The sequence below is a fragment of the Schistocerca americana genome, chromosome X (assembly GCF_021461395.2).
Source record: "Schistocerca americana isolate TAMUIC-IGC-003095 chromosome X, iqSchAmer2.1, whole genome shotgun sequence".
NCBI classification, from domain to species: Eukaryota; Metazoa; Arthropoda; class Insecta; order Orthoptera; family Acrididae; genus Schistocerca; species Schistocerca americana.
The window spans coordinates 733,919,400-733,941,897 of record NC_060130.1 but is presented as its reverse complement, the minus strand read 5'-3'; the positions used below and the strand labels follow the sequence as shown (position 1 = coordinate 733,941,897).

Here is a 22,498-nt window from a genome sequence, read left to right as displayed (position 1 = left end):
AATCAGTAGTGGCTTTTTAATAGAGGTAATTGGTGTTTTCTTTTGTTTTTGTTTTGTTTTAGTATCATCACAGAGATAATATTAATAATTATTGTAGACATTAAGAGTACAGGAAAAGAATGTGCTTTGTCCACTTTTTTCAAACATTAGTTATCTCTATGACATGTAGGATTCCGTGTTTAATATTGTTAGTCAACCTGTCTGATAATATGAACAGTCCATTTTCTATAATCCATTTCAGATTGGTCATGCAGGGAATGACTGTGCTAATGTCTCTTGGTACTGAAAAAAAAAAGTGCTTCGTCTGATGCTGTGTAGTAAGTTTTAGATTTCTTGTGAGTTGGCAAACAATCTTAAAGCAAGAACAGAGAATTTTCCTTATTGTGCATTGTTGGTACAAGTGAAAACTGTTGCTTTATTTTGAGGCATTCTGTTTAGTAATGCAGGAGTTGTAAGTAATTCATTTCACTTTTAATAGTGTATTAGTTGTGTTGAATGATGAATACTTCATCTGAGGATGAAATGCAGAGACCTTCAGATTTTAACAGTGTCAGGAAAAGGCAACTGTGAGAGCAAATGAATATGGTCATGAAGAAATTAAGGTTTCAGTCATATGAACTAGGAGAAGACTACAACTATAAGTTAGTGTTTGGCGAAGTAAGTGGTGAAGAAAGATCAAATATTATAAGAAAATGTAACGATATGGAGGGTAGGCCTCATTACAATACTTCCAGTTCACAGAAGGCGATCAAGGAAGAATGAAGATGGAGCTCAGTTTTGAGAGTGTAATTTTAACTATAGAGTGAGAATGGAATGTGGTGATATTGTACATGAAATCAGTATATGCAGAAAAGCCTTCTCGGCAGTACATGGAATAACTAGATGACAACTGAGGAAAATTCTGAGATTTATGTAGTTGGGTGAGTCTCTTTCAGATAGAAGGGGTAAGCATGGAAATAAACCACAGAAAATTAAGGATGGAAATAGACCATGGAAAATTAAGGAAGAAGTAGGGAAGACAGTAAAAGATCACATTGATTCAGTTAAGGGTAGATAGTCATTACAGCAATGACAAGACTGAGAAGTTTTATCTCTTGGAGTTCCTAAATTTGGACATTTCATGTGAAATGTATAGAAACTGTATTCAGCACCAAATTCAATGAAGCTTTTTGGTATCCAAGGAGTGTTACATGCTCATCCTCTGATAAGTACACCTCTCAGGTGAAAGTGCTGAGTGCAAGAATGTGTGCAAATTTAGATAATAACATGAAGAAACAAGTCATAAAAGAAGTTAATAAGATCACCATTAACTGCAAGGTACACAAAGCCAAAGCTGGAACATTTTATTCAAGAAAGAGAAATGATTTTTTAAGAAGCCAAAAGTCTAATTAAACAGAGGCAATCTTCAGGGACTACCAAAAACATTTGTGCTTGCCAAACTTGTAAGTACTAACATTGTCTATTACAAAAGGCAGTTGTCTGTTTAGTCTTTCAATATTCATGATCTTTCAAATGCAACTACTGTGTTCTACACTTTAACTGAAGATATTGGAAGAAAAGGGGCCAATGATGTTGTTTCTTTTGTAAATCACTGTGTGACAGAATTACTGAATGAAAAAGTCAAACATCTTGAAATTTTTTCTGATTCGTCTTCAGACCAGAACAAGAATTACTCTGTTCTAAAGTATGTTAATGATCTTGTGAGTAAACTAAAACTTTTGGAGATAGTGACAGTAACTTTCCATGTTAGAGGACACTCTTTTTTATGGAGGATGACAGGAAAGAATATAGGACCGATTAGCACAAAAGCAGTAGCAAAAGTTTCAGTGGATTGAGTGGCAATTGTGGTTGAAGCTTGATGTAAACCTAAGCATTTTGATGATGAGATGGTGGCCAATCAAGATATGATACAAAATTGGAAGTCATTTCTGGAGAAAAAATATTTGAGGAAATGCCCATTCCTAACAAGATCCATCAGAGTGGTAGTCATCACAAAAAATTCCCCACCTTATTCAGCATTGAGAAACTTAAAACGGAGCTTTGATTTCATTGGTTGGGTGTGCTTCACAACGTTTTCAAGAGCAGTAGTCTGGAGAATACCCATCTTGTGCTTACAGAGAGAAAATATAAAATTATAATAAAATACTATTTTAAAATAATTTTATATGATGGTGGTGGTGGTGGTGGTGGTGGTGGTGGTGGTAATACACTGTCCTGTCACATTAATGTGACCATCGCCTATGTTCGAGGTCAGTGTTGTAACTGATCACAGACAGCAGGTGATGGCACTTGTAGTGGAGGGTATGTAAAGTGTATCAGAGGATGTGGAAAACTGTACAGCCATTGCCATGTTGTGGAAATGTAGCAGTTTATCAGACATCCAGAAGGGCATGATCACTGGCTTTCTGGCCGAGGGTGGAACCATTTCCAAAATGGCTAAGTATGTAAATTGTGTGCATGCTGCACCACAGGCCATAGATGACAGGGGTGAATGATGGCTGCAGAGATGTGTACAGGTGAATAGACATGCAGCTGTTGAACAACTGACCACCTACATGAACCAAAGGGCTATCAACAGTGTATCTTCAATGACCATTGAGTAAATATTGGTGCATATCGCCCTCCGAAGCAGAGGCCTAGCTCATACCCTCATGCTGACTACTGTTCATTGACATCGAATTGTGCTCTTTTATGCTCTTAAATTGTTATCTACAAATGTACAGATTGATGTTGTGTATTTTAATAACCCATGTAATAGGCTGTAATTGTGAAAGAATAAATAAATATTAATGTTTCTATCCAGGTGAAAATCAGTCTTAAAGCCAGAGAAACATTTTCCTGCAACAGTCATAGCAGCAACTCTCATTACATGAAGTGTGTGAGACAATTTTGGAAGATAACATGTTCTATTAACTGACTGTCTTATCACACAGCACCACACATTTATGAAGAAGCAGTGATTAAAAAATAAAGTGTTATCACAATAGTATGTAACTTTTAGTCACACCACTGCTGTGGGTTCTCAAAATAGGGTGTTGGTGACAACCAAAGCAATAATAAAATGTAATAAGTATGTGATTTTATTGGTGAATAAACATTTTAAGAACAACTAAATCACAGTAGACGTCATCAGTGTTATGGTTCACAATACTTTATGATTTCATTTGTAAACTTCATTTCTTACAGAAACCAAAGAATCTCTGGCTGAAGTTGACTGGGAATTTCTAGAACGTATATATAAAGATTGTGATCTTCGTCCACAACCTATCCCTCAGGAAGAAAGAGCGCAGTTCATATTTGATGCTTCCAAATACCATGATGCTGTAATAATGCCATGGTATCGTAATCAGGATCAGCCTCAGGTATTGCAAACGTGTTGTGTGTGCACACCACACCACACCATTTCTGTTGTGATGTATTGACAGGTGCTATGTTATAAACTTTTTCTCTTTTTAAATAATTGGGAACCTTTTTTATTTTGATTCTAGAAAGACAACTGTGATAATCAAATTTGAAATATAATTGTATTGGAATATGAAAGCTCCTAATAAGTTTTCACAAGAACAGACACTATTTTGTTTATAAAGACAGTAGCATTTTAGTTGTCACTAGAGAAAATGTTGTAACTGTTATTTTTGACAAGGCAGTGGATTATTTCATTAACTGGAAAAAAGTGACAACCAACAGAAGGGTTGCAAATTGTGTGAAATTTATGGAAAGAAAGTGGGGAGAGGCGAAGAGGCCATAGACAGTGGTCAGGCCACAGCACTTATGGCACAATGAACAAGCATTTATTTTCAGTTCATTGTGCACTAATCAGATTTTGAAGGTGACTGATAGAGACGGAAAGATTTTGTGCCATATAACGTGAAATAACAGCTTTTTAGAAAACTCCTGAGCCAAAGACACACATGCAGGATAATGTATGATCAAAAACTATTCGATAGGAACTGCGTATAACTATCAACGGTAAAAGGTTGTTTCAAAATCATTGATTACACCATGCCCTGCCTTGACACAGTGAAGCTGGTGTAGGGAGCATATAAACTGAACATAACTACAATAGGTGAATGTCACCTGGCTACACAAATTTGTCACAATTGAAGGATTTGTTTACAAATCACCAACAGTAACCTATTGTAACCTATTATGTTGACTGTCTGAGTCCTACATGAAGATGTGGGTTGTATTGCCACACCGTGATCTTGGCTCATTTGTAGTCCTGCATGGCCAAGTTATAGGGTAAGATTATATCAGGATTGTGAATGACCATCTCTCAGCAAAACTGTACACTGTGTTTCCTGGCAACAACTCTTGTATGAAGATGATAAAGCTGTAGTTCTCAGTTAGGGAGTAATCCAGTACTGATTTAGTGGGCAATGATGAAGTCAGCACCTCAAGTGCTCGTCCTCTTCCCCCACTCCCATCCCCTTAGCCCTCTCATTTGAATATAATTGAGTCTTCATGTGATATTATGGATATATGGCCAGGGTGGCACAACCCTAAAACACTAGATTCACCTTTGGAATGGTTACTTTGAAAGGTGTCACCATCCTCCCACAATCTGCACTCCCTCTAGGATGATTAGGATGTAATCTTACTGCTTCCAATGACACTTTCTGAATAAGTGACTTTTTTGTAGGAGGATTACAGTGTATCCCTTTGACTAGGGTGCACAAATTGTATTTGTGTATCTCACATCAAAGGAATATTGGTTCAAATCCTCAGGTGACCATTCAGATTTAGGTCTTCCCTAAATTGCTTAAAGCAATAACCAGAATAGTTAATGTCCTTTTCCATCTTTCCCCAGTCTGAGCTTGTGCTCTGTTTCTAATGATCCAGTCATTGGCAGGACATTAAACCTTAACCTTCCTTCTTCCAATGACACTTTCTAAATTAACAATTGTTTTGTAGGAGGGATGTGTACATATCCCTGTGACTGTTGTACATTACTTGCTTGTATATGGCCATTCTGAATTCTGTCTAAGCTGTAATTCATTCAGAAGGAAGGCCAACCTGCTGATAAATATTTAGTCTCTGTGCACAGTTGTTCAAATTATTTTGTTCACCCCTTTATTATAAATAGTGATCCTAAGAAATGACCATCAGCAACTTATATTTTATATCTTGAATCTGATAAATGTTTCACTGTGAGAGGTAGTCATAAAGTTTTAGTTATAACTTTGAAAAAATAAAGGTATATAATTATTCTTTTATTTGTGGATACGTATCTCCTGTCCAAGAACACATTGAAATTTCTGCACCACAATACCTTAGCACACTGTTAGAGGAGCCAGAGCAAAATGGTGCAGCACATTAATAAAGTGATAAAGGGCTGTGTTGTTTTGTTTTTGTTCCTCATGTGGGGTGCTATTGTACCATGGGAATCTCAGTGTCCACCTGGACTGCAGACATGTACCTACAAGCAAACAAACATCATTTTTTTTTCAAGGTGATGATTAAAGCTTCATGAAAGCTTGCTTTATTTGTGGCTTATTCTTGATGTCTTTCTCGTGCTGTATACATATCACTGTTTTTCTTTTTCAACGTTTGTATTTATGCTGGTATAGTTACTTTACTTAATAATGGACTCCTGTCAAATTTGTTAGTGTAGATACTACACATGATGATGTACTGTATTATTTATAGTTTCAAAACCAGATGATGTGTTACACAGGTTCAAAAGCTTAACATTCTTGGATGTTACTGTAAATGAATGCATCTTCAGAAAATTGAGAGATGCAATGTACTTGGACAGGAGATGCAATGTACATTTGGTACACTTTATCATTACATCAAAATCAGTCATAATTACTAAAAATTTGCACTAATTTCAACTGAACAAAAATTTAATTTTTAGAGTATTTGCTATTAAATGTGCTCAGTAAAGGAAATTAAGCTCCAAGCAAACATAGTAAAACAAAGTGTTTCTACTGTACTTTTATATGTGTGTGACTGATTGTTAAATCCAGGATATTTCTCTTGAAATGGTCCTAATGTACTCGTATTCTTGTTTCTATACCTGTATTACTGCTTTAATATTGATTTTTTTAATTACAGTACTTCTATGTTGCTGAAATTTGCTCTCATTTGAATCCTAAATCAACGTTTCCTGGATCTGAATACAAAACATTTGATGAATATTATTTCAAAAAGTACAATATCCAGATACAAAATGATACACAACCACTTCTGGATGTTGATCACACATCTGCAAGACTTAATTTTCTGACTCCACGGTTAGTTGATGTTATGTTTCACTTGAAATATATCAACTGCTAATGAACCTTGACTACTATTAATTAATTTTGATACTATTTTCCTGTCAGGTGGGTACAGTTTGAGAAGATGGAAAAGAAACTAAAAGTGAAGCGTACTTTGTGCCTAATTCACATCTTATGAAAATAAGATATTTAACTCCAAAGTTTCAAGTAAATGCAGTTTCTTGAGTAATGACAGCACTTTACAAAATCCTGCATAGTCTGTTATTTCTTGTGCTACATGTACTTACATATGAATTACAGCACAGGGTCATCCAATAATGTTGTTTCATTCTAGAAATTTATGTTAGGGGGTTACAGTCTAGTTTCCTTCCCAAACGTTCCTGCTTAGTGATGGTGCTCTTTATGTTAGGTCTATTTTTTTTAACTAGGGCCCAGTGAAATCCTATTAATCATGATAAGATATTGAACAGAGCCTGATGCATGTCATCATGTTCGTATATCTAAATCATTTTTAAGAGCCATTGAATCATATTAGATAATACAGTAGAATTAATAGAATAAAAATAGGTAATGCAGGCCTTCTACTTGTATATAGTCAGAAACAGAATGTGACTTGGTATAAAAATACAGTGTACATGGCATGAGATTGTGGTTTTATAGTGTTTACTTTGTGTAGTTAGTCTCTCATTTCTAATTATGAAAGTCGAAAATGAGTTGTAATCTATCAGACAAATTAGGTGGTGTACAGTTGCTTGCAAAATACAAAAGGACAAAGAAAAGAAAATACAATATTGAAAACATCAGAATGGTGTGATGCATCTGCTAAGATATGAGGATGCCTGTTAACTAGTTATTAGTTACATGTTCTATAGATCATTTGCATAATTTTTATCAAAATGATATGGAATGAGTCAGTTTACAGGCTATACATGAGTTGTTTGTGAGTATGGCAATGTGCTGATCATTTATGGGTTTCAAAATAGTGCAATGGCGTAAATTTAATAAGAATGAACATATTAGTCTTAAATATTACTTCTATAACAAGTGATACACTTAATTTTTTTAAAATAAAAGCTACACTTGCTGCTAATTCTTAATTAAAAATGGAGCAGAAAGGGTAGTCTGGAAGAGATGATTCTAAGCTATATTTAGAATCTGCATTACTATTTATTAGACATTTTATTTTATTGAGAAAATGATCAAGACACACATAGAACTCCTTTCTGATTCGCTGAGAGCTTTAGTAAGAAGTAATAAAGGTCTTTTTTACATTGAGTGTTATGGCTGTGGACATTACTATTATTTCCAAATTGTGATGGGTTATTTAAAGGTAACAGTTGACAGAATAGTAGATGCAATGAGTTATCAACAGGCACATAAACAAGACTGAAAATTTTGTCTGTTTTCTGTGAAATTGTTTTTTGAACTAGAGAACACATACACACATGTAGGTAGTTGAAGCCCTGGTGGAAGATACAGGGATCATCATGCCCAGAAATGAGGAACATCCCACCCACAATCCTTCCCATTGCTCCCAAAGTTTTATTTTGCCACTCTCTCACAATCTGTACATCATCCTGGCCAGTCCTTATGCCACAACCACTCCTAATTCCTTACCGCATGGGTCACATCCCTGTAGAAGGCACAGGTGCAAGACTTGTCTGATACAACGACCCAGCACATGCACACCCGACACTCGAGAGAGAGAGAGAGAGAGAGAGAGAGAGAGAGAGACAGAGGGGGGGGGGGGGGGGGGGGAGATTAATAATTTAATGTAATAGAGGTTAAGTTTTAAGTTGGACCACATTATTTCTTAATATCTCTAACATACGAAGTTGATCATAGCCTCCTCGATATATATTTGCTAACCGTAATTACTGCCATAAAAGGGCTGTCATTCATAATTGCTGTCCTATTTCTAACAACACATGTGTACTCAAGTCTACTTGTTTTCAGAAGCTGTGAGATACCCCTTTTGCATATGGTCCATAGCACAATTGGGTTTGGGACAGTTATACATGCATTCATACTGTTTTCCTAGACACAGTTGTCATCCCATTGTTGGGGTACCGTTGCTGCATGAAGCTTAAATTGTCTTATAGTACTTATCATCCTTTCATCTGAATCTGGTAGACAATCAAAACATTCATCTGTTAACCTTGCTCCATTTCGGATGGTTATCCTTGGCCATATAAGATTACTGTATGATTCAGTTTTCAATTTGTTAGATCTAATAATCCTGTTTGTTTCAACAATCTACATATGTACATACTCCGCAAGCCACTGTATGGTGTGTGGTGGAGGGTACCTTGTACTAGTTGTTTCCTTTCCTGTTCCACTCACAAATGGAGCAAGGTAAAAATTATTGTCTATATGCCTCCATACGAGCCGTAACTTCTCTTACACTGTCTTTACAGCCCTAATGTGGAATATATGTTGTGACACTAGAATTGTTCTGCAGTAAGCTGCAAATGCCGGTTCTCTACATTTCTTCATTTGTGTTTTGGGGAAAGAATGTCGCCTTTCCTCCACGGATTCACATTTGAGTTAATGAAGCATCTCTATAATACTTATATGTTGATCAAACCTACCAGTAACTAATTTAGTATCACACCTCTGAATTGCTTTGGTGTCTCTTTAATCAGATCTGCTGGGGATCCCAAACACTAGAGCAGTAGTCAAAATAGGTGGCACTAGTGTTTCTTATGCAATCTCCTTTATAGATGAACCACACTTACCTAGAATTCTTTCAATAAACCAAAGTCAAACATTCACCTTCTGTGCTATCATCCTTAAGCGCTCACCCCATTTCATATCGCTTTGCATTGTTATGCCAGGATATTTAATCAATTTGACTGTGTCAAGCAGCACACCACTAATACTCGAGGGCTATCCACAAAGTACATTACGCTTTGGGATTAAAAATAAATAAAGTATTGGAATTTTTTTTAATTATATACAGATGAAAGCCACACTTAAATACTACTTTTCAACATAGTTGCCATTTAAATTAAGGCACTTATCGTAGTGATGGACGAGCTTGGAATTTCATTCGTCGTAAAATTCGGCCGCCTGTGCCTTCAACCACGTGGTTACCTCTTTTGGGACAGAAAAGGTGTGATTTTTGTAGATTTCCTGGAAAGAGGCACTACAATAAACTCTCAAAGGTATTGCCAAACTCTGCACAACCTCAGAAGAGCAATACAAAAAAAGCGCAGGAGAAAGTTGGGCTCAAAGATCTTGCTGATTCATGACAACGGCCGGGCCCACATGGCAAATGCCACTCGTGAAGTTCTCGAATCTTTTAAGTGGAAGTTGTTTCCTCATCCGCCGTACAGCCCCAACCTGGCACCGAGCGACTTCCACTTATTCCCAGCAATGAAGAAGTGGTTGGCTATGCAACGTTTTGATGACGACGCACAGCTTCAAGAAGAGGTAACCACGTGGTTGAAGGCGCAGGCGGCCAAATTTTACGACGAAGGAATTTCCAAGCTCGTCCATCGCTACGATAAGTGCCTTAATTTAAATGGCAACTATGTAGAAAAGTAGTATTTAAGTGTGGCTTTCATCTGTATGTAATAAAAAAAATTTCCAATACTTTATTTATTTTTAATTCCAAAACGTAATGTACTTTGTGGATAGCCCTCGTATATTCAAATATTACACAATTATTTTGCCTACTCATCTTCATTAACTTACATTTCTCTACATTCAGAGCAAGCTGTGCCATTCATCACACCAAATAACGATTTTTCCATATCTTGAAAATATAATGTTTCTTTGTTGCACATGTTTCATTTCAGATTATGTTCTGTAGTGAAAATATGGTAATGGACAGTTCTTGGTGGAATATAAATAATTTAAGTAGTAGAAGTGACAATTCAGCAGGTTATTGAATAATTGAAGTGTTGAGTTGTTGATAAGCACCAAAAAAGACTGAGAATGTTACTGGCTTTCAGACAGACATGCAGATATGCGGTGCTGACACAATGTAGAACATTATGACCACCAACCTACAAACCTGTCCAGGCAATAGCAGTGTCACCTGGTGAGGAATGACTGCTAGTCAGACACATGCATCGTGCATGTAGTATCAGTGAGCGTGCTTTCTATGTGTAGATTGGGCAAGGTGCATGATCTAGGTTTGACAGAGGGCAGATTATGGTGACCCAGAGTCTTGGCACGAGTATTTCAGAAACTACACAAGTTGTCAGGTGTTCATGGAGTGCTGTGGTTTGTGTTCAACAAGTGGTGAAACAAGGTCCAGATGTCATGGGGTTCGGGGGCCACCCTTGTACATTCTTACACTCCTCATTACAGGTGTTGGACATCATAGGCTGTGGAAACTGGTAAAACAGGACATGTGACAGACTGTACCAGAACTAATATCAGACTTTAATGCTAGGCAGGGTAAAAGTGTGCCTGAACACAAAATGCACCGAACATTCCAAGCGATGAGCCTCCTTAGACAATAACCCATGCATGTGCCAACATTAACACCACAACATTGGCAACTACAACTGAAATGGGCACGTGACCATCAGCACTGGATGTTGGCACAGTGGCAGGGCATTGCATGGTGTAATAAATCCTGATACCTTCTTCAACATGCCGTTGGGAGGGTGCAAATCTGTCATCTTCCAGGGGAACAGCTCCTTGACACCTGTACTGTGGAGAGGAGACAAGCTGGTGGCAGCTTGATTATGCTCTGGGGAACATTCACGTGGGCATCCCTGGGTCCAGAGGAGCTCATGCAAGGCACCATGATGACCAAGGAGTGTCATACACTGGTTGCTGATGATGTGTATCTATTCATGATGATGTTGTTTCCCGACAGCAGTGGTATTTTTAAACAAGGTAATGCCCCAAATAACAAGACCAGGAGTGTGATGAAGTGGTTTGAGGACAAGTTCCAATTGATGTGTTTGCTCCCCAACTGTCCAGATCTGAATCAGACCTAACACATCTGGGATGTGATTGAATGTGGTGTCAGAGCTTATTTCCCACCCTACCTGAAATTTACAGGAGTTAGGTGAATTGTGTGTGCGGATGTGGTGCCAAGTCCATCCAGCAACCTACCAAGGCCTCATTGCTTCTGTGCCACAATGTGTTGCTGCTGTTACCTTGGTCAAGGTGGACATACTGGCTATTAGGTAGGTTGTCAAAATGTTCTGGCTGATCAGTGTATATGCTTTCCAAAGAGTCAGACCTCATCTATTTGGCAAATTGTTGCCTTTACTCCCTAAAGTATTTGTATAATGAAATGTACTTCCATTAATAATGATGAAGTGAGATTAATACCTGTATGACTGCTGGAGGAAGTAAGTGAATTGAAGAAGTCTTTGGAGACTCATTGCAGCAAATGTTTGAGCTTGAAATACTTAAGCTAAAAGAACAGAATCTTAACATAAAAACATAAGAAAAATAATAAGTATATACAGTTTCATCAAATAGTACGTATTACATACTGTGATGGTAGGAGGAAATGGGACCTATATCATAATATAAATGGCAATCATGGTCCAGTTATAAAATTTCAGTACAGACAATACTGTTAAGTATTATAAGAATGCAGAATGTTTAGAAACAAATCTCCCAAGAGAATTATGTCACATGCACCTACATGAAACAAGCAAGGAGGAAATTGAATCAGTTTTGAATATCGAATCACTGAAGACTAACATGGGTATTATGAATGATTAGGTGGGCTTATGAATATCAGTGCGATACATATCAATTCTCTATTCAGTTTCTGTAATTCTATCTTGTATAAATGAAAGAATTGGACTGCAACTGGTCAATGACTAGCAGAAAACATATATTCAATGGCCATAAATTTATGGAATAATTTTATTACCAGTTTTGGTGCCTCGTTGGCATCATCTTCAGGCCTCCATACACGGAACGTTATACGCCATCCAGTTGTTTGTGCTTACTAAAGGAACCCCTTTATCAAACTGGTTTGCATAGGTATCTTCACAATAGATGTGTGCATTTTACTCATCTGTATGAGTACACAAATGACTACCTGGCTTATTTCATGTATAAGGGCCTCAATTTAGCTTTATGAAATAAGCATTAACAGAAAATACAATTTTTTTTTCTTTTTATGTGATGCACTTTCAGAGGTGAATGGTGACTTCAGGGTGGTATGTACCTTCTTTGTTTTAACAAAAACATTTGTTTTGACCATTCTGTATTTTAGCTTAAATTTGGGGATTATGGAATTAAGGAAAAAGCTGACCATAGGTTAAGTTTACGTTTGGCAAACAAGAAGCAACATGTTGTCCTCTAATGTCAGCAAACAAGAAACAGATTTGAAACTTCCTGGCAGATTAAAACTGTGTGCCCGACCGAGACTCGAACTCGGGACCTTTGCCTTTCGCGGGCAAGTGCTCTACCAACTGAGCTACCGAAGCACGACTCACGCCCGGTACTCACAGCTTTACTTCTGCCAGTACCTCGTCTCCTACCTTCCAAACTTTACAGAAGCTCTCCTGCGAACCTTGCAGAACTAGCACTCCTGAAAGAAAGGATATTGCGGAGACATGGCTTAGCCACACCCTGGGGGATGTTTCCAGAATGAGATTTTCACTCTGCAGCGGAGTGTGCGCTGATATGAAACTTCCTGGCAGATTAAAACTGTGTGCCCGACCGAGACTCGAACTCGGGACCTTTGCCTTTCGCGGGCAAGTGCTCTACCAACTGAGCTACCGAAGCACGACTCACACCCGGTACTCACAGCTTTACTTCTGCCAGTACCTCGTCTCCTACCTTCCAAACTTTACAGAAGCTCTCCTGCGAACCTAGCAGAACTATTCTGGAAACATCCCCCAGGCTGTGGCTAAGCCATGTCTCCGCAATATCCTTTCTTTCAGGAGTGCTAGTTCTGCAAGGTTCGCAGGAGAGCTTCTGTAAAGTTTGGAAGGTAGGAGACGAGGTACTGGCAGAAGTAAAGCTGTGAGTACCGGGCGTGAGTCGTGCTTCGGTAGCTCAGTTGGTAGAGCACTTGCCCGCGAAAGGCAAAGGTCCCGAGTTCGAGTCTCGGTCGGGCACACAGTTTTAATCTGCCAGGAAGTTTCATATCAGCGCACACTCCGCTGCAGAGTGAAAATCTCATTCAAGAAACAGATTTAATTCTGGGCTTCCAACAGAACTGAAAAAGTAAGTGACAACCCCCAGAAAATTTAAACGAAAAGGCTTACTTGGTGGCACACTCCCTTCATTCTACACAAGAGTTTCTTGCTGTGGTTTAGAGTCTTTTGCTATAATGCTTCATTACAGATAATTTCTGTCATTTTAGTTCATTTTATTTTTAAAATTCTATCAGAATTTTGTGAATTATGTGGTGACTTCTTCATGACCAAAGTAAAGACAGGACATTATTGTTGATACCCACATCTTGATATTTTAAGAGCAAGAGAATAAGATGTATGTTATGTATTGGTAACAAAATTATTGTAAACTCTATACAATGGCAGGGTAAACTGCTTCTCAATTCAGAGAGATATAATAGCATACATGAAACCTTATTGTAATTGAAGCTATTTTTGCTCTTTTTTAGGTATGTTAACCGGAAAGGGGTTGCTTTACCTACCAGCAGCGAAGAAACAAAAAAAGCAAAACGTGAAAATCTGGAACAGAAGCAGATTTTGGTTCCAGAGCTATGTACTGTCCATCCTTTTCCAGCATCTTTATGGCGAAAAGCTGTTTGCCTCCCATGTATTCTTTATAGGATAAACGCACTCTTACTTGCGGATCAAATTAGATGTCAAGTAGCTAATAATATTGCACTTGGCCAAGAGAAACTTCCAGCAGGTTTGGTTCTTGTCAATATGCTTTCTTTCTCTTCTATATAAAAACATTCAAAGAAATTAGTTGAGTTTTTTTTTTTTTAATTTAAATTACATTTTGTTCATGCTGCATCAGCTGAAACTACTGTTTTTGTCAGACATATTCATTATTGATGTTAGACCGACAGAGAATATTAATGTATCATGAGACTGCTACTTTCTTTTATTTCCTTTACAGATTTTGAGTGGCCTCCATTGAACTTTGGATGGAGTCTAGCAGATGTATTGAAAAGATCCAAAGAAAATGCTGCTAAAGTACCTGAAATCAAAGTGGTTACTTTTGCGCAGGAAACAGTGACATCTAAATTAAGCAAGACAAGTAATGAAGCAGAAGTAAATGATATTTACTGTGAGCAAAAGAAGAAGACTGCAAATGAGATCTTGACAGAGGAAGAGAATAAATTGTCTGGTGAATGGATGGAAATTGGTACATGGTCAAATGACATGGCAGAAAGAAATCCAATGGAATCAGGTGATATTGATGAATTTGATCCAAATATTGCTCTACCATCAAATTTAACATTGCTTGGAAATGATTCAGAGTTAACAGACTTACATAATGGAGAAGGAAGCAGTGACTGGGGAACAGGAATTGAAGCTCAGTTTGAAGGAAAGGTACGATATGGGTCACCAAGTAGCTGGATGAGAGCAGACCATTTTACTAATTTTGATGGTGACTGTATAGGATATGAATCAGATGAATCTTACAATGAGCTTGTACATGAAACAGACAGTTTTGACTGCAATGCTTTTCAAGTACATTCAGGAATTAGAATTGAATTCAAAAGTGATAATGTTGCAGAGGCTGTAGAGGATGAACCACAGACCAAGCAACCAGCTTTAAAAAGCAGCAGTGCAGTTGTGGCAACAAGTGTTGCAGCCAGTGAAGTGCCATGGAATTGGGACATGGCAGTCACATTAGATTCACTTGTTAATCATTTCAGTCATTCTGACAGTGACAGTAAATCTGACGCTGAATCTGACAAAATTACAGAAATGTATGCAAATCATTTTGATGAAGCAACAAAGAAGAACATATGTTATATAAGGAAGAGTGGTATACTAATAAGAAAAGATCAGCCTCTGGAGATTGTGAGATCCCTGTCCTCTTGTGCAGGGCAGTTTCAGAATATTCCTGTTGAAATACATATACAAAGGTCTGTAAATAGCAGTCTTCTGCAGAACAGCTTCTCACATTCACATTTTGTAGCTGGCTGTAAAATAGTCTTCAATGTAGGTAAACTTTCACTAGATAATGGCGATGATGACTTAGATACCAAAGAAGCTTTATACACAGCTGGTAGTGTAACAGTGTGTGACAGGAGATTGTCATGGAATGTTGATGGTGATGAGGAGGAAGATATAATTAGTAAATTTAGTTTTGATGCACAGCCAGAACTTGAAGGGCATCCTGGTCCAAGTCCAAGTATAATACTTCAAGCATTAACAATGTCAAATGCCAATGATGGAATTAACTTGGAAAGACTGGAAACAATAGGTGACTCATTTTTGAAATATGCTATCACAACGTACTTATATTGTACATATGACAATATCCATGAGGGAAAACTAAGCCATTTGAGATCCAAACAGGTAAATAATTCATTTATTTATTGCCTCGAAATCAGTGATATCATTTTTATATTCTTGTGGCTTACAAATTTTCTTTAAAATTCATTCTCAAAAGCTTATTTCACAGGTATGGTTGTGGTTAAATTGTCTCACTAGATTTTAGTAGCAGTAGTAGTAGTAGTAGTAGTAGTAGTAGTAGTAGTAGTAGTAGTAGTAGTAGCAGCAGCAGCAGCAGCAGCAGCAGCAGCAGCAGCAACAGGAGCAGCAGTATCATCATCATCATCATCATCATCATCATCATCATCATCTTTTATACCATAAGCACATAGTCATCAGCTGTGGGAGTTCAAGATAGTCAATACATCTAGAGAAGTTTCCCAGAAGACTCACAGTATTAAGCAAGTGCATGAAGTGCTTTCCCCACCAAGTCACTCTCCCATTTGTCAATGGGAGAAGTGCTCTGTGTTGAATGGACACTGAAGGGATGGATCATCCCATTACTTGAACACCCTGTGCTAAACTAGGTGGATAACATTATTTTGGAGTTTCCCACCTGATGGGGAGTTATGTATTATGTAAATATTTTTACTGAAGTTGGCTCAAGGAATGATGAAAAAAGGGATGAATTGAGCACCAGATGAAAAAATAACATATGTCAGTGGCAATGAGAAAAGCAGATTTCTTCCAAAAAGCTTAAAATGTGTCTGCAGTGAAGTGAGTGGGGAAACTGAACTATTAGAAAGGATTGCACACTGTGGAGAGAGCCTAGTCAAACTATTATGATCAGTCCATTGCTATTTCCTGTAGTCACTTTGCACTTTGAGCCACCAATCTGTGTGATGTATGAAGTTTCCAATTTCAAATGGTGTGTGAGCTCTAGCAATGTGCATTTATTGTCAGTGTGCGTGATATTTCATTTCATCTAAGTTTCAGAGTACCAATACAGCCTTAGCAGTATCAGTATAAGACCTCAGCCACTTGTGTTGTATTTCAGGTATTTAAATCATTAGCTATTGGCTAGCTCTGTTGAATGCTTGGTCATAATTATTTTGAATCTATTTGTCCTGTTAAAAGCTAGTAAATTTTACATTCTGTTTGATTTACATATGGTCTCAGTTTTGCTTTTGATGTAATTTTGAAATGAGGGACAACACTGGTTGTTGAGTATTACATTACAATCAGTCTTCATGTAATCTTGTATTTTCACATAATCTCTTAAGATGAGGGACAGCATTGCTATATGTGGAGGTCATTACACAGTACACACCCACACTGGGATTTCATTACACACTGCTCAGTGTAATCTGTTGGTACCTAGGTGCATAATCTGATTTGTTACTTGTTTCCACATCTGAAGGCAAGTCATTGTTATAATTTGCAAGATGTATTGCGTTGTCAGGTAGTGCATTACATATGTTAGTTTTGTGATATTCACCATATGATACTACTTTTTAAGCATGTTAGAAATAGTTATATATCATAAAATGAGTAAACAAAATGCGCTTTTTGTAAGCGTTGCATAGACCATGAATCAGCTGCTGTGTTGTGTTTGTACAATGAGTCTTGACATAAATACGAGGGTGGTTCAGAAAGTAACCTCCGATTGGTCACAGTGCGGGTTGTGGGGGGAGTAGCGACGCCATCTGTGCGTTCACGCACTCAACAGGTCAGTCGGCATCAAGCCGTGGTCGAGTGAACATCGTACCTGCGCTAGTTTAGTTTTTGTGGCAGTTTGAAATGTGTGCTGCAATAGAAAACCCCGCCAAATGTGAAGTGCGTGCTGTCATAAGGTTTTTTACAGTCAAAGGATATTCTGCAGCAGCTATTCATCGTGAGCTTTGTGCCATGTACGGACCAAGAGTTATGAGTGAAGGAGTTGTCCGTGAATGGGTACGTTTATTTATAAAAGTGGACGAGAAAACGTTCATGATGAAGAGAGGAGTGGTAGACCATCATTGGTGACTGACGAACTCGTTCAGACAGTTGATGCAAAAGTTCGTGAAAATCGGCGTTTCTCAATGTCGGAGTTGTCTACTGGTTTTCCACAGATTTCTAAGACTCTCTTGTACGAGATAGTGACAGCAAGATTGGGTTACTGTAAGTTCTGTGCACGATGGGTGCCCAAAATTCTTACCGACCACCACAAAACTCAAAGAATGGCCTCTGCATTAGACTTTCTGTCACGTTATGAGGACGAAGGAGAACCATTGTTAAACAGAATCGTGACTGGTGACGAAACCTGGATTAAGTATGTGAACCCTGAGACAAAAGAACAATCAAAGATGTGGGCACATTCAAATTCGCCTACCAAACCAAGAAAAGCCTCGCAAGATTTTTCTGCCAGAAAACTGATGGCAACGGTGTTTTGGGATGCCAAAGGGGTGTTGTTGGTTGAATTCATGGAATGTGGTACGACCATTAATCAAGACGTGTACTGTGAAACAATAAAAAAGTTACGATGGGCTATACAGAACAAACGCCATGGTATGCTGACTTCCGGTATCGTTTTTTTGCACGATAACGCCCGTCCTCACTCTGCTCACAGAACAACGGCCCTTCTTGAGTCCTTCAAGTGGGACGTTATCAACCATCCACCTTACAGCCCAGACCTGGCGCCAAGTGATTATCACCTCTTCATGCATTTGAAGAAATGGCTCGGGTCACAGCGGTTTGATGACGACGAAGGGCTCAAAGATGCGGTCACAGGCTGGCTCCAGGCACAAGCGGGTGATTTTTATGCAGAAGGAATTTCAAAGCTTGTGAAGAGATACGATAAGTGCCTCAATCACTATGGAGACTATGTAGAAAAATAGTGCAAAGATGTAGTTGTAAGATGTATATATTAAAATATTTTTATTTAACTTGGTGTATTTTTTTAAATCAACCGGAGGTTACTTTCTGAACGGCCCTCGTACTTGCTGTATGTATTCTACTGGCAGTCTGTTAAATATGTCGTGGCAGATGTAACACTTTCTTAAAAAATGTTGATCATTGACTGAGTTATCAATGGAGCTTGCGGAGTCGAAATATCTTCCCATTACTGATCAATCATAATATTCATTCAGAAGCTGATAGTTTTGAAACTGAGTCTCTTGCTTTTAAAGACATGGTGACAAAGTGTTACTTCGAGTTTACAGCAAGAATTATTGTAGGATCCTGTTTGTACTCTGTAAGTAAGTCTTCATTCATACCTTTGGGAAGTCCTTCATTAAGGTGTGTATGTAGACGATAATTAGGTGGTTAGTGACGAGGTGAACATTAAATTCAGATATCACTGGGTATAATTAGGTGGTTAGTGAAGACATGAACATTACATTCAATTATCACTGGGTATGAGTCATCATTGCTTACATTGTTGAATCATTATTGTGGTACCGTCTATCATCAGCTTTCCTGTGCCGTACATAATCTTGCTCTCTATGCTCAAAAGCTAGGCCATTAATATGCATACATTTCATACTGATAGTCTGCAGGGCCCCCTCCATGAATCATGGACCTTGCCGTTGGTGGGGAGGCTTGCGTGCCTCTCCCCGATGTTATTCAATCTGTATATTGAGCAAGCAGTGAAGGAAACAAAAGAAAAATTCGGAGTAGGTATTAAAATCCATGGAGAAGAAATAAAAACTTTGAGGTTCGCCAATGACATTGTAATTCTGTCAGAGACAGCAAAGGACTTGGAAGAGCAGTTGAATGGAATGGATAGTGTCTTGAAAGGAGGATATAAGATGAACATCAACAAAAGCAAAATGAGGATAATGGAATGTAGTCGAATTAAGTCGGGTGATGCTGAGGGTGTTAGATTAGGAAATGAGACACTTAAAGTAGTAAAGGAGTTTTGCTATTTGGGGAGTAAAATAACTGATGATGGTCGAAGTAGAGAGGATATAAAATGTAGACTGGCAATGGCAAGGAAAGCGTTTCTGAAGAAGAGAAATTTGTTAACATTGAGTATAGATTTAAGTGTCAGGAAGTTATTTCTGAAAGTATTTGTATGGAGTGTAGCCATGTATGGAAGTGAAACATGGACGATAAATAGTTTGGACAAGAAGAGAATAGAAGCTTTTGAAATGTGGTGCTACAGGAGAATGCTGAAGATTAGATGGGTAGATCACATAACTAATGAGGAAGTATTGAATAGGATTGGGGAGAAGAGAAGTTTGTGGCACAACTTGACTAGAAGAAGGGATCGGTTGGTAGGACATGTTCTGAGGCATCAAGGGATCACCAACTTAGTATTGGAGGGCAGCGTGGAGGGTAAAAATCATAGAGGGAGACCAAGAGATGAATACACTAAGCAGATTCAGAAGGATATAGGTTGCAGTAGGTACTGGGAGATGATGAAGCTTGCACAGGATAGAGTAGCATGGAGAGCTACATCAGACCAGTCTCAGGACTGAAGACTACAACAAAAACAACAACAACAACAACAACAACATTTAAAAACATTTTAGTAAAGTCAGCCATTAATTAATTCCAAAATAATTACCAGGTTTGCCAAAAGTATTGTTTGTATGACTATATCTGTTAATTTCATTATTTAAACAAATAATTCGGCATAACATTTGTAGTAGAAGAAACTGTTAAAAAAGGAGGAATTTTTCAGTGTATTCAGTTAATTGACTGAGTTATGTTTTAATTGTAATTTCTGTAACTTAAATATCAAACAATGTATAGTTTCAGTGCCTGTTATTGTGATGATATGTAAAGGACAAAGTTTTGGTCCCTACATAGCCAGTTCACAGCCGATGTTCAGATGGGAATTATGTGTTAGTTAAATGGATATAAATGCATCAACTTAACAGTGGAATAAGTGTAACACAAAAAGGCCATGTGTTAGATCAAGTAATGACAGTGTCTGTTCAATTTATTTGAGAAATAGTGTCACACGTACCTTAGTATTCTACAAGAACTGTGAACTGTGTGGTTAGGTTTTTACTGCTCATAGATGTTCAATGGCAAACTATTGTAGCAATATGCTGATGTTTGCCTATTAATGAGGCTTATCACATTTACCAATAGTGAACTGGCCATGTAACTGTGTAATATTGGGGGGTTGTGAACAGTGAAAGTAAAGAACTGTGAAACGCAACTGTCGGCTACATCATTTACATTAGTCAGTGTTGAACTTCCACGCCCCATTTTCAGCCAGTGTAACAATGCAGTACATCAACACCCAGTACTATCAACGAGGAAATAAAGCAGGTGAACGTACAAGAGCTGATGACATTATCAATAAAATGACTATTCATGAAGATAAATTGGATTATGCAGAATTGTGAACATTGTAAAATTGATCATAGCAAAAATTGCATTAAGATTGTTCACTTTACAGCCAATGCCAACATTTGAAGCTTTTCATCTGTCAAATGTCTCCCATGCTTTTAAATTGTGGGTGACAGTGAAGTGACACTGCAGCTACTCGATTGCAGAATTTGTACAAAACTGTTCTGCTGTATTAGCAACAGTGAGCTCAGCTGTTAACAGTTTTTCATACTGTAGGTCTATCTATTTGTTGTTCATGATATGGCTATCAAGATTACATCTTATTCAATATGCACATCTTTCAGAATCAAAAAGTTGCTCATAAATAGATACTCTATGTGCTGAATAATGTGCTTCTTTTTTTAAAGGATTAAATAATTATTACTCTCTTGACACAAAAAAGATTGTAGTTACATAAATTTTTCTTTGAAGTTGCTCTAAGAAACTCTGGATTTTATCTTCATAGGACTAGAACCCCAGGACTGTTGCAATATTCTCATTTGTCTGGAATACTTTCTGCGGGACTATACAGCATTTTGATTTCTTGTCATTCTCATTTTATGCAGAATTTAAGTTTTGGTTGATGTGAATGATTACGGATTATATTCCACTTTAAAGAAAATAAAAAGAGTAAACTTCAGAACAGAAAACAGGAAAATCTTCTAAAGGATTCAACATGGTAACTTTCCTGTAACATTTTACTGCCATTAACAATTATGTTAGAACTATTTGTTTGCTCCTTTCTACGTTTCTAAATTTGTGTTGGGGAATTTCATAGTTGTCAAGATTTTAGATCTTTCCTTGTTTGATACAGATTGTTAGTAATATTTTCATTTTATTTCTCATCATTTTTGGTCTCTTCCAATTTTTTATGATCAATAACAGTTGCCATAACAGCACTTCTTATTTACATTGCAGGTGAGCAATCTTAACTTATACAGACTTGGACGGAGGAAAGTGTTTGGAGAAAGTATGATTGCTACAAAGTTTGAGCCTCATGATAACTGGTTGCCACCATGTTACTATGTTCCTCGTGAATTGGAACAGGCTCTTGTAGAAGCTGGTATTCCTGCTAGTCACTGGAACCGTGCTGATATACCTAACTTATTACCGTTGTCACGTGAGGAGATATGTGAGCTTGTTAGAGAACGCTGCAATCAGTTTCAGCGTTGTAGAGATTGTGATGAAGGTGAAGTGTCCATACGTGCAGAAGAGTATGACAGTGTTGATAAAATGCCGTGCTTCATTCCTTATAACCTGATAACACAACATAGTATTCCAGACAAGAGTGTAGCTGACTGTGTGGAAGCGCTTATTGGAGCATATCTCATTGCATGTGGGCCAAGAGGTGCCCTGCTTTTCATGGCATGGTTAGGAATTTGTGTTCTTCCAAGAGAAGAAATTATTTTGGAAAGCAGTAGTCCAAACCTCACTCCTGAGGAGAGACCGGTTGGTAGTTTAAAACCAGCATTTGTATGTGAAGACAGTGATGGGACTGCTGTCTGGAAGCAGGTATTATTATAGACTTTACATATTTATCACTTTACTTTAGGATACTTATTTAGCTGAGTAATTTGATTAACAAGA

The 22,498-nt window shown here is 37.7% G+C and overlaps 1 protein-coding gene across 1 annotated transcript in view; it reads left to right on the top strand.

Moving 5' to 3' along the window:
* Positions 1 to 22,498, top strand: part of LOC124555324 (endoribonuclease Dcr-1-like) — a 290,534-nt gene that overhangs the window by 231,129 nt on the left and 36,907 nt on the right. The window contains exons 17-21 of the mRNA XM_047129202.1: positions 3,187 to 3,362; positions 6,061 to 6,239; positions 13,789 to 14,042; positions 14,256 to 15,670; positions 21,830 to 22,423. Coding sequence (XP_046985158.1) covers positions 3,187 to 3,362; positions 6,061 to 6,239; positions 13,789 to 14,042; positions 14,256 to 15,670; positions 21,830 to 22,423 — 2,618 coding nt within the window. The remainder of the gene's footprint in view (positions 1 to 3,186; positions 3,363 to 6,060; positions 6,240 to 13,788; positions 14,043 to 14,255; positions 15,671 to 21,829; positions 22,424 to 22,498) is intronic.